Genomic DNA, 13692 nt, shown 5'->3' on the forward strand with positions numbered 1-13692 from the left:
TTTTAAATGGTTTGACTTAATGGGCTTGAATTTATATTTCATCTTCTGCATGAAGTACGTATGGATTCCATGGTGCTATGAGGAAAATGTAAGAAACATTGATTAGCCTATAGAAGAGTTAGTCTCTTGTGTTTCGGTATTTATACACTTGTAATAAAACAAACGTTACGATAGAACTGAGTGATTTATGTATATGTACACACGTACTCATTCACGCAATTGTGTATACTGCTTGTTTGTTTTGAATTTCGCGCAAAGTTACACGAGGGATATCTGCGCTAGCCGTCCCTAATTTAGCAGTGTAAGACAAGAGGAAAGACAGCTAGTCATCACCACCCACCGCCAACTCTTAGGCTACTTTTTACCAACGAATAGCGAGACTGACCGTAACATTATAACGCTCCCATCTGTAAAAGGGCAAGGATGTTTAGCGTGACGAAGATTCGAACCCGCGACTCTCAGATAATGAGTCGAGTGCCTTAACCACTTGGCCATGCCGAGCCATACATAATCTTACCTGTTACAGTTGTGTGCCGATTTATTTGTAATATTATACTGCAGTGTTTCCCAACCTTTTTTTATCCACACTCCCCCTTAATAAATATGATTTCTTGCACGTCCCCCTCAGTTTTAAACGAGTAAGTTAAGTGACGAGACATAAAACATGGACACTTTTTAAAATGTTACATGTATTGTAGGGAATACTTATAATTTCCATTAATGAAAAATTTGCATTATTGTAGTATTGGCTCTACCCTAATTTATTATAGCCCCCCCTCCAATAAAAAGATGCATTATGTCAATAAGGGGGTACCCCATCCTTTAGGAAACGTTGTTGTACTGCTCTTCTATCCGACTGTGGAGTTGTTTGTAATAATGCATGTTTAAAAGGTTTTGTTGTTTAAATATAAATACGTGTGTGTAACACCAAAATCCGGAGTTCGATTTCTGGCAATGGACAGAATGTGAATAGCCAGTTATGTGGCTATGCATTTAAATGGAGTTAAAAAAAAAAAAGCCTTCATCGTGTATCTAACTTCGAAACAACAATAGCTTCACGTATAGTTTGTCGAGTTCACAAGTTTCCATCTGATAGAAATACACAATTGAGCTGTGCGAAATGCTGGCTTCCAAAATTATTTCGCGGTCTAACAAGCTCTTTTTACAGTAAATGTTAGAGAACATAGGTAATTAAATAATTTTACGTGTTGTATTTTATAACTATTGTTCTGACGTAATAAATTATCATTAGTAAGTTAGTTTAAAAAAAATGTTGTTATTCACACGGAAACTTAGCAATTGGTTATTTACCTCATTTGCCATATCTAATAGAAGTGTGTGTTACGTGGTAATTAGGGTAGATTACAAGTTCATACACTAGGGGCGTGAAAAAAAAACGCCTATGCCGGCGGAACATTACATTTAAGTGGTAGCATGAATGATGTGATTTATTATTAACCTTAGTGATGAGATGTGGTATTACACACATAGATATTACCGGGCGTGGCTAAGTGCAATGTAATGAATCATGACCCTCAATAGTACTAACTGTTCCATATTACTGTATTAAACTAGAACCTTGCTCTATTATTAATATGCAAATACTGCCGGCTGTATACAAAAGTTTTTCTTGGTGGATGTACGTGTACATATACATCTGTGCTGTCGCGAAGTTGAGAAGAGCACATAAAGACAATTCAGTGAGACGAAATTGTACGAGACTAGCAGATAAATATTACTAAAGCAGTTTAATGAGAAAGACTTATAGTTTATGAGACTCATAATTTATTTTACAAGTGTTATAAAAAGATACATTTAGACTAATGTATAGTTAGTTATTAATCTGGGTTTACATAGTCAAAATAAACATTATTATAATGCTTGTTTTTTAACTTCGCGCAAAGCTACATGAGGGCTCTCTGCGCTAGCCTTCCTTAATTTAGCAGTGTAAGACTAGAGGGGAGGCAGCTAGTCATCACAACCCACCGCCAACTCTTGGGCTACTCTTTTACCAACGAAGAGTGGGATTGACCGTCACCTTATAACGCCCCCCACGGCTGAAAGGGTAAGCATGTTTGGTGCGACGGAGATTCGAACCCACGACCGTCACATTACGAGTCGAACGCCTTAACCCACCTGGCCATGCCGGGCCTATCATAACGCACGCTTTTGATGTTACCTTGCCTTACCCATCTACCTTAAATCCAACCTTCCACCTAAAGCCTAAAATTTATAGATTTAATCACTTTTATTAAGTTTCTAATTATGTCCATTTTATAGTGTTATTTTCATAGTTTCGTATGTTAAAACTAATATCCCTCTCCTAGTGATTAGTGCCATCCTGTGAAGCCGAGAATCCAAAGTGCACGTCTCGTTACGTCGAAATCGTACTCCGCACTTTGATGCCTTATATGTCCGATTATTCCAAACATACATTGACCATTACTAAAGTGTTTCATTTCCTAGACAGTCTGATGAATCTTGGTATTAGAAAAAAAGGCCTAGTCGGTATTGAACATAATAGATAGTGTGGTTTACATATTGTTACATTCTTTGTTACTTTCGTGAGTTCATATAAATACACTGAATTTGGTTAATATTTCTAAAACTCATTATCGGATTTTTGTGAGAACCAGTATTAACGAAAAGCCTCATCAGTACTGAGTTTGGCGAATAATGCGGTTGAAATATTCTGCTCTTTGTTACATGTCTAAGTTTTTATAAGTACCTTTACTTTGGAGATTATTCTTATAAAACCTGAAGCTTTTTGCTCTATCGAAAATATATATATGTACTTCGTTTTTGTTTGTTTGCTAAACAAGAATTTTCCAAGGTTGCTTTTGGTCTCAGCTTCAAGCTAACGTCAGAATAGCTAGTAAGGATAATAAAGAAATTATCTTCGTCTTTACTCTCTGGCTATCTGGCTCGACCTTTCATCCATGGGGGCGTTATAATGTGACGATCAATCCCACTATTCGTTGGTAAAAGAGTAGCCCAAGAGTTGGCGGTGGGTGGTGATGGCTAGTTGCCTTCCCTCTAGTCTTACACTGCTAAATTAGAGATGGCTAGCACAAATAACCCTTGAGTAGCTTTCTGCGAAATTCAAAAAACAAACAAACAAACAAACACTGTTTGTCGTTTATTGAAGGTTGTTCAAATAGCTTTGAAAAACACGGCAAGGATTAAAAAAATTCCATTAGATATTAGCTTCAGTTAAGGCATAATTCCTGCAATATATTAAGGATTAAGTCGCTCATTTTTGTTGTTTATTTCTAAGGTATAAACTAACCATACATTGTGTGTACATTTGACAACAACGTACAATAAATAGTGTAGCTTGCAGGTATCGGAAATATATTTATTTGATTGTTTTGAATTTCGCGCAAAGCTACTCGAGGGCTATCTGCGCTAGCCCTCCCTAATTTAGCAGTGAAAGACTAGAGGAAAGGCAATTAGTCATCACAACCTACACCCAATTGGCTGTTCTTTTCCAAACAAAGAGTGGGATTGATCGTACATTATAATGCCCCCATCCCCACGGCTTAAAGGGCGAGCGTGTTTGATGGGACGTGAATTCGAACCCGCAACCGTCAGCCTCAGATTACCCCAACTACTTGGCCATGCTGGACCCCGGACGATAAACTCAATTTTTTTTATAACTCGTATTCGCCACAAAAAAAAAAAAAAAAAATGACGAGCCGTGTTTTGTATAGAAAATAATAAGAAATATTACCAGCGTGACATACGTTACATTAAAAGATGGAGTTGAACAGTTTATGCGCGAATACGTTCTATCAAGAGACAATATTAATGTTTAAATTTATCCCAGCATGTTTGGATATTAATGCAAGTACACCAAAATAATAATAGCTGTTCAGTTACTAACAGATTGAAGTTCGAACAAACATATAAAGCAAGCTGTAGCATCAAAAATGCTAATAAAACTCGCAGTGTAATTTAAGTTGATTGCTATTTTGTTTCACTAGTATAGGAACATATATTAGATAACCCTAACATGTATGTGTGCTCGTAAATATCTAAAATGTTTGCTTCAAACGTGAGACAATCGTGAAAACAAACAAAAACAACCATTATCTTCTCAGGTCTGTTCGTTAAATAGAGAGCGAAGTAAGTCGTTATTGTGTGACAGCTTTAGAATTTATATTAGTATCTACCAGATGTCGTAAACATACGTGTGATTGGTGACTGTGTTGACAGTTACACAAACTAATAATCAGTGTTGATTTTAGATAAAGATTGTTCAACGGATTTCTATATTAAGACCTGTAAAGACGTTTAAATACATTTTTATAAATTATTTTTGGATCAAATTGCTTATGAGCTCATAACTTTGTTAATTACACCTTCCCTGATAACATACGACACAAACACGCACACACATACAATTGAAATGCTCTCAAGTGACGAAACAGATACTTGTACAAATTAGTATAAGTTGATGTTTTTTATTAATTTTTCCCAGTAACAGTATATGTTGTATGAAATAGTCGATGACGTTTGCAGTTTCGTATTATTGTATACCTGATTTGAAAGTGGAGTATAAAACAGTCCTATGGGTATATGTTTGAAAAATCCCTTTTCTAACCTCAGCGACTAGTAGAAGTCACAACGGAAACCTGTAACTTGGCCGGTAGGTAAAGTACGCTACGCCTTTTGTAGATGTATCTGTGCGTTTTCTTATAGCAAAGCCACATCGAAGTATCTGCTGAGCCTACCGAAGGGAATTGAACCCCTTATTTCAGCGTTGTAAATCCGTAGACTTACCGCTGTACTAGCGGGGAGCCTTTTGTAGATAAATATTTTGACTAGTTGTTCACTTGTGTTTTTTGTTGTCCGTATTCTATTTCTTCTTTGCTTTAACAGCCCTGAAAATGGATCTTCGGATGTATTAAACTTTTTGTTAAACATGTTTACATTCCCGCGTTTAATAAGTTGAGGTTTTTCGTACTTTGAAGAATTTTTGTCTTTCTTAGTTCTGTAAAAATGTTGTTCCATCCAGTTAAGATTCCATTCCAACTTTGGGATATTTAGAAGCACAAACCTTACCCTCTAAAAAGCAAATGGAGTTTTAGTGTGTAAATCGATTTATATAGATAGAACTTAGAATATCCAATTGTTGCAAAACAAATTACGCTTCAGGGTGTTTTTTTTTAAACCTAATTTACAGTTGTATGTAATGACATTTACGTTTTCCAGTTATTTCAGTATTGTAATGTTTCGTATAACTTGTATTGTGTTTTGTTGACCTTAATAACTGATGTTAATGAATAGAATACTAATGCAACAACGTCATATGGACTTGTTATTGGATATTTGCCTACATTTTAACCAGGCATGTTATTGGATGTTTGCCTACATTTTAACCAGGCTTGCTATTGGTTGTTGGCCTACATCCCAGTTAGGACAGTAAAGAGTAAATAAATTCTTATAAAGAACAATAAGTATCACGTGTGTGCCAACAGTGTGGTCAGAGAAGGGCACCACTCATGTTGACATCATATTGGAGGCATGCCAACAACATGGCCGCGATGTGAATCAATTACGAAATTCGGATTACATGTACGTTTTAATAGCAAACGAGTTAAAAGCGGGAAATGCTAGGAAATTTATCTTTAAGATATTTTTAATCTTCAGTTACAGGCGTTTTACTTAAACCCCTGGAGTATATGCGTCTCAGATCAGCCTTTGCCCCACCCACTGGGAAGATTTACCATCACCCTCCCATCCATTGACCCCTACTTGTAATACGAAATAATCTTGTAACCTAAATGTGTACATCAGCTGGTGTCTGTTTTTACGAAATCCTACTTTTGTGTAAGTGTTTGAAATAATCAAAAATATGTGAAGTGTTACAATGTATTGGTTTTTATGTCCAAGTGTAGAGTATTGTCTATACAGTTTTCTGAATTTGTAGCCCAAGTGGATAACTAAAACATTCAGAAGTTCGTAGAACTTTAGGCTTATTATATGCGGGCCTGGCATAGTCAGGTGGTTAGGGTGCGCTCGACTCGTAATCTAAGAGTAGCGGATTCGAATCCCTGTCGCACCAAACATGCTCGCCCTTTAAACCGTGTGAGTGTATGTAGGGGGGGTATTGCAATGTTACAGTTAATCCCACTATTCGTTGGTTGGCAGTGAATGGTGATGACTAGTCTTACACTGCTAAATTGGAGACGGTTAGCACAGATAGTCCTAGTGTAGCTTTGCGCGATATTAAAAAAAAAAAACTTATTGTAGTTGTTAGCGATGTATAATCGTGTGATTTTAATCAAAGGGGTTTAGTGAGTCGTCCCTGCTTTTTATGGTAATGAATTTATCTTTTCACGAATTAAGAAAGATTTGATATTATTATTAAATAAAAGCGCAAGGCCTAATGTTACTAGCACTAATAACATTAAGAAAGCTATTGCACTGTTCTGTTTGAAGGATGCGGATTTTAAACAAAACTGAATTTTTGCACCACTATAACATTTTTACGTTTTTTTGTTGTTGTTGTTTTTTCCTGTAACGACTAAGTGATGTAGGCCCATAAACAGAAATGTTAATCCTGTGTGTATATTGAAGTAAGATATATAATTATAATGTGTTGTGAAAAGAATTTGTGGACCAATTTTTGCTATATACAAAATTAACATTTTTTTGACCTAGGTTGTAACTTCTGAAAGACCCACCTGTAAATAGGACTGGTGCAGCAAATTTAAAGCTTTCCTATAGGTCAGAAACAAGAGTTCCCGCCATAATATTAAACGAGAGAATTTGAAACATGATTTATTTTGTGTTTGTGTTCCAATTGAGTATAGTGTTTTAGCTTATTACCCTCCCCCCATTGGCACAGCGGTATGTCTGCGGATTCCCACCGCTAGAAACCGGATACCAACATCCGTGCTTAATTCCAATCAATCAATTAAAAACAAAAAAAAAAACTTGCATAAAAACTAATACGGTTGAGTTTGGGGATGGGGGTAAAATGTTCTTGCCCCAGGTGTTTTGTAGGCTTACATACTCCATTGATTATTTTTTTTGGTTTTGAATTTCGCGCAAAGCTACTCGAGGGCTATCTGCGTTAGCCATTCCTAATTTAGCAGTGCAAGACGAGAGGGAAGGCAATTTGTCATTACTACCCACTGCCAATTCTTGGACTACTCTTTTACCAACGAATAGTGGGATTGACCATCACATTATAACGCATCCACGGCTGGGAGGGCAAGCATGTTTGGTGCGACGGGGATTCGAACCCGCGACCCGCGGATTACGAGTCGAACGCCTTAATACGCTTGGCCATGCCGGGCCCCACTAATCTTACTAAACTGTTGTAAATATACCATAATAGAACTGTCAGTAGAAATTATTGCAGATTAAACTAGCAAAGTTTGGGTGTTTTTTTTTAGTTTTATTTCTTGCCTTTGGATAAGGCTTCAGCTGATATTGCAGAATATCACAGAATCATTTTTTTATTATTTAAAGACATTCTTAAAAGCAGCTTAGTGAAAGTACGAAAGTAACACAGTTGGATCACAGAAAAATTAAATATAATATAGATTATATAATGGATACATCGGTGACGTTGTTGTTAGCGCACAACAAATGACACGATCCTGTTAAACTATACTAAAGTTAATTGATACGCTGGAGAGTAGTGTGGATATTCTGGTGAGATTAAGGTAGAAACTAGGTACCCCATCCAGTGTGGATATTCTGTATTCTGATGAGGTTAAAGTAAAAACTAGGTGCCCCCCTCTATGTGGATATTCTGATGTTAAAGTAAGAACTAGGTAACCCCCTCCAGTGGCTCAGCGGTAAGTCTTTGGGCTTATAACACTAAAATTTGACTTTCGATACATGAGGTTCGCACAGGAGAAATATCTCATTCTGTGGTTGTGTGTTTAACCTAGATGTTTGGAAAATAGAAGTGTGGCCAAGTTACAGTGTGTTAGCAGACGGAACTTTGATTCAGCAAATTTGTAGAAGCCTATTACTAAATTCACTGATCTATATAATTGGAAGCCAGGTAAGGGATAAACAAGCATTTTTTATATCAGTTAGACTTTAACCAATACCTTGTTTACTAATCTATACTCGATGTCTTCTTCATTTTACGTCAGGCTACCAGGAATGTTTCCAAATGTGGCTACCTCTTCGTTGCTCCAGACTTTGATTTCTCGGTCCCTTTAAACAGAACAAAGGCAAGTTTGATTGTTTTCTTCTTTTGACATAAACAATTTTTATAGTCCTTAATATTTAAACATAAAATAAGTCGCGTGACCAACATGACTTAATTCAGTTGTTCAGTAAATTTGCTATTAGCAATACAGACTTCAAATAATAAAACAGTCTATGTTTGAAAAGTTAAGAAATCACGAAACACAAAGAAATACTTTTACGAAGAAACTTCGCTCAATTAATTTAATTCTTCGTCAGTCCTAGGTTTTTTTTTAAGTAATCTTAATGAGTTGACACCATAGATTTTGACATGTAGAATAAATTGTTGAAAACCATGTTAGGGGTAATGCAGGCTATATTTGGAAATGGTTATCACTTTTGGACGCAAAATTTTCGGCGCCAAAATTGGAAAGGTTCTATCATGAAAAAGATAGACCAGAAATAAAAAAAAATAAAATTAAAAATAATGATAAAAAACAAACGAAAATACTACTTAGATTTTTTTATCTGTATCACGTGTTTCCATATTTTGTCTCACCTCCAAGACCCGGCATGGCCAGGTGATTAAGGCACTCGACTCGTAATCCGAGTCACACCAAACATGCTCGCCCTTTCAGTCGTGGGGGCGTTATAATGATACGGCCAGTCCCACTATTCGTTGATAAAAGTAGCCAAAGAATTGGCAGTGGGTGGTGATGACTAGCTGCCTTCCCTCTAGCCTTACACTGCTAAATTAGGGACAGCTAGCACAGATAGCCATCATGTAGCTTTGCGTGAAATTTAAAAACAAACAAGCTTAGAATTAGCGGCAGCAGACAAACTGATGCGCTTGCTAATTACATTAAGTGCGTTTTGTCTTACTGCTTTAGCCTAAAATCCTATTAGACTAACTCGAGATAGCTGAATTCTATATTGCTTTTTATATAGGGACGGCTAGCGCAGATAGCCCTCGTATAGCGTTTCGCGAAATTCAAACCAAACCAATCAGATGTTTGCTTAATCCTAAATGTGTGTGATGAATATTTGACATCATACCACCCGGAAGAACTATTATTTTCACTTTTGATTGTTGTATTGTTTAGTCTGGTCTAAAGTATTGAAAGCAACACAACAACTGATTTTTACACTACTTCCTTTTATGGTCGTCAAAGTTGATCCCGTTTCGCGAGGATTAGTTGTTAATTTCGATATAAACGTGTCCCAGACTTGGATATTTAAACAAAAACAAAGATGTGTTTGAATAGGAGCAGTAACGGAAAATTACAGTAGATGATTTATTCAAAATATTTAAGTGAAGGGAGCTTTGAATGAATTTCATTTATAACTTGATCTCTATCTTTATGATTCAATTCAAAAACAGCATCTTCTTTTCACTCCTAGTTTTCTTATTTTTTTTGACACCTCTTGATAGGCACATCCATTTAATATAATCAGTTTATTGTATCTGCCACACATTTTCGATTTGCTGTTGCAAATTAGAGGAAGGAAGAATAGGATTCTTCTGCAATGTTTTGTTTGTTTGTTTTGAATTTCGCGCAAAGCTACTCGAGGGCTATCTGCGCTAGCCGTCCCCAATTTAGCAGTGTAAGTCTAGGGGGAAGGCAGCTAGTCATCACCACCCACCGCCAACTCTTGGCCTACTCTTTTACCAACGAATAATGGGATTGACCGCACATTATAACGCCTCCACGGCTGAAAGGGTGAGCATATTTGGTGCGACCGGGATTCGAACCCGCGACCCTCGGATTACGAGTCGAACGCCTTAACACGCTTGGCCATTTAATATTGATTAAAGGAAGATCAAAAGCTGTTTAATAATTCCTCAATTAAAATCATTACTGTCACTTCATCTTCACAGAATATAAGCTTCAATCCTTATCTATCGTTCTAATTTATTTTTAGTAAATTCGAAAAATATTCGGACGTTAATTACTTGAAATTTATCGTCATTTTGTGCCTGGAAATATTATTATTCCTGTATATGGTTAAGAAAACTCACGAACTCGTTTCTGTGACTTGTAAAATTAAACACATTAAACATTGCCAATTATTTCCAAACGCTCATTTAAGATTGAAAATAATCGCATTATCCATTTATGTGAACACCACTAACTTGAAATACTTGTCTGAAAATTAAATTTATTCTACTCCAGTGTGGTTTTGTATTTGTTGGCGAATCTTCACAAGTTTACTTGTGATACGGCTAAAAAATACACTAGTTTAAAAACGAAGTTCTCGTATTATCGTCTGGCGAGTATGGTTGCAGAGTACGTAATGTCTAAGGGCTAGTAAGAGATTTATTGGCGTTTCCCTTCATAAAACTAACCAGACAGTATAGTGTTTTATAAAATGTGAATCCATTTTAAGGTTGAAAAGGAAAGGAAATGAAATGGCCTACTGAATGCTCTTGGCACCTGCCTCAATATATACCTCAGACAGGTGGCAGCACTGCCTATCTAGGGATGGGTAGGATTGTTCATCAAAATGCCTTTTAATTATTTTTTTCAATAAGCCATCAGAACCTTACAATACTATACAATATTTCTAAAAAGAAATGAGTCAACCATTACACATACGTTCTGGGAACATCAGTAAATATCAGAGCAAAAAGTTAGAATTTCTTGATCTTTTTAGCCGCGGTATATCGGCTTATAGAATGACTGTGAGTTTTTCAAATACGTACTTTTAGCTCAATCCTCTGTTGACCGATTCGAGATTTAATTACAGTTATGAACTCGGGAGTCAAACCCTTTAATTTATGTATATGACCACGCCCAAGGTCTCATATATTAATTTACTCTAATCCTGCCTAAAATAATTTCAAGTGTCACGGCTACTGAGGATTCCTAGTTGTTTATTACATAACTCAAAAACCAAAACAATGGTGTCAATCAATTTCACTGAGGTGACATAGTTTAAAACGGAGTTTCCGCTTTTACAAGTATTATTGGTCAGTAGTAATTAAAACAACAACAATGTTAGCATTATCCCTTGAAGTTAGCTTTCTTACAGAATTTGATATTATTGTAAAAAGGTTTAAGTACAGGGTAAAATAGGAATTACCAGTCGATAACAGATAAGCAATAGATATTACAGTTGGAACCTTATTGTATACAAAACTTGATTGTAAATACAACCTTTCTATATCTATTGAAATATTGCATTAAAAATGAAGCAAACAAGTAAAGAAAAAAATTTCCAAAAATGGAAGTAAATGTATGAATGGCAAATACCAATCCTTCAAAAACAATGTAAACAAGATGGTACAGGTGGAATTTGCAGCAAGATTTAAGTAATATATAGAACTACTAACTGGAGTACCCGGCCCCTGGGTGGAAGTTACGTAAATTCATAATTAATGAAAGGTAATCTCAGGACATAAAAAGTTGCTTCCCTTAGATGTAATTGTAAAAAACAAACAACGCATAAATGCCCGTAAAAAGAATCTTCAAAACACAGAGTATAAAACTGTAAGTTTGCATATATCTCTACATGGACCTAAAAAACCGTGCCAAGTTTAAAATACATCTACTGGGCGTGAGGAAGCGGTAAAAACGCGCAAAATGCAAAACTGAAAATTTGTATGTACCATCGTATGGACCTAATGAACCTTCATACCAATTTTGGTTATGATGCGTCTGCACCCTGCGAAGTAATTATAATAATAATAATAATAAATTTATTAAGCAATAAATTAGACACAAAAAATCAAATAACAATATAAAACCATCAACAAAGAGTTAACTCGTCCTGTGATGGTTAAACACATAATAAAGTAAAATCAAAACTTACAAAATCAATATAAAGTTCCCAGAATATTATCATCAGTATTTAAGATCCATTGTTTTAAGTATTTCTTTTGATTAACACGATTAATAGAAGATCTTATACTATAAGGAATAAAATTATGAATACGAGGTGCCAAATAAAGATATTGATGAAGTGTAACTGTTTTACGTGGTGTGGGTACATTAATTGGAAAAAAAGATTGAAGTCGTGTAAAATATGAAGTGACTTTAAAAGGCCTATTAAAAGAAAGATGCATTGTAGATAAAGCTAAAAAATATAAATAAAGTTTATCATATGAAAGAGGGGAGTTAAATTTACTGAAATCGGTATCAAGCCTATGAGTAAAAATAAGAGAGAAAACACTTTTTTGCAACTTGTGAATAGGAATTAAATTGGATGGATTTTTTTTTTTTGTTATGAACTTCGCGCAAAGCTATACGAAGGATATCTAATTTAGCACTGAAAGACTAGAAGAAAGGCAGCTAGTCATCATCACCCACCGCAACCATTTGGGTTACTCGTTTACCAACGAATAATAGGACTAACATTGACATTATAATGTTCCGCGGCTAAAAAGATGAGCATGTTTGATGGGACAGGAGTTCATACCTGCGACTCTCAGATTGCGAATCGAACGCTCTAACCGCCTCACTATGCCGGGCCAGTTACATGGGCATACAACAGACAGTACTGTTATATTTATATGGATTCAATCGTAGTTGATTTTGTCGAAAGCATCCGACAGCGTATGGCACAATGCCATCAAATACAAACTAAATCACCTGCAAATAAATCCCACGATAGTTAAATGGATTTCAAATTTCTTAACCAATATAACAGCACAAGTAAAAGTCAATAAAACTATATCCAAATCATTTAATATAACCACAGGAGTGCCCCAAGGATCAGTCCTCTCTCCACTTCTATACATAATTTTCGTCAGTGACATACCTTTCCCAAATCTAACATACACACACAATTCACAATACGCAGACGACATCGCTATCTGGAGCACCTCCAGAAACCCAGTGATGGCCATATCTCGCGTACAAGAATCACTAAATAACGTCTCAACATGGAGCAACAAATGGAGAGTCGTGTTAAATCCAACGAAAACACAAGCAATCACCTTCTATAGGAAATTAAAGAAGCAAAGAAAAAAATCTAGAAAAAATAAAACTATCACTCGGAAACACAACCATTAACATGAGCAAAAACATCACATTCCTTGGCATCACTTTCGACACAAAACTAACATGGAAAAAACATATAAACAATATACACTCATCAATCAGAAAAAAGGATTTCACATCTAATGACTATAACCGGTAAACAATCGAAATGCTCACCAAACACCATTATACAAATATACAAGGCTTACATCCGTCCACTAATAGAGTACAAATGTCAAGTAACATACAATATGTCAAACAACACACTCCAGAAAATCCAAGTTCAACAGAACAGAATATTAAAATCTGCATTCAGCCTACCATCATTCACGCCAACAAATTATATACATGAAATTAGCAATTTACCAACAATAAGAGATAGAATAACAGAAATATCACTTAAATATTATCTAAAAGCAGAAAATAGAAACAAACTAATGGCATCACTATACAAATTATCCAGTGCACCAACAAAATACATTTCACCTTACAACATATTTCAAGAATCACAAATTACTCAACAAAGAATGTAAATAAATAAATCCATGTC

At 35.6% G+C, this 13692-nt stretch overlaps 1 protein-coding gene across 7 annotated transcripts in view; it reads left to right on the forward strand.

The window, feature by feature from the left end:
• The window catches only part of LOC143238382 (uncharacterized), a 74812-nt gene that overhangs the window by 38149 nt on the left and 22971 nt on the right, over positions 1-13692 (forward strand). For 5 of the 7 annotated variants that reach the window (XM_076478532.1, XM_076478538.1, XM_076478535.1 and 2 more), the window contains one exon: positions 8124-8204. The exons of 1 other annotated variant lie outside the window; for it this stretch is intronic. In XM_076478532.1, coding sequence (XP_076334647.1) covers positions 8124-8204 — 81 coding nt within the window. Of the gene's footprint in view, positions 1-7913; positions 8030-8123; positions 8205-13692 lie in introns of all 7 variants that reach the window. One more of the 7 variants, XM_076478534.1, reaches the window with a different exon arrangement.

Source organism: Tachypleus tridentatus, chromosome 13 (genome assembly GCF_004210375.1).
Source record: "Tachypleus tridentatus isolate NWPU-2018 chromosome 13, ASM421037v1, whole genome shotgun sequence".
NCBI lineage: Eukaryota > Metazoa > Arthropoda > Merostomata > Xiphosura > Limulidae > Tachypleus > Tachypleus tridentatus.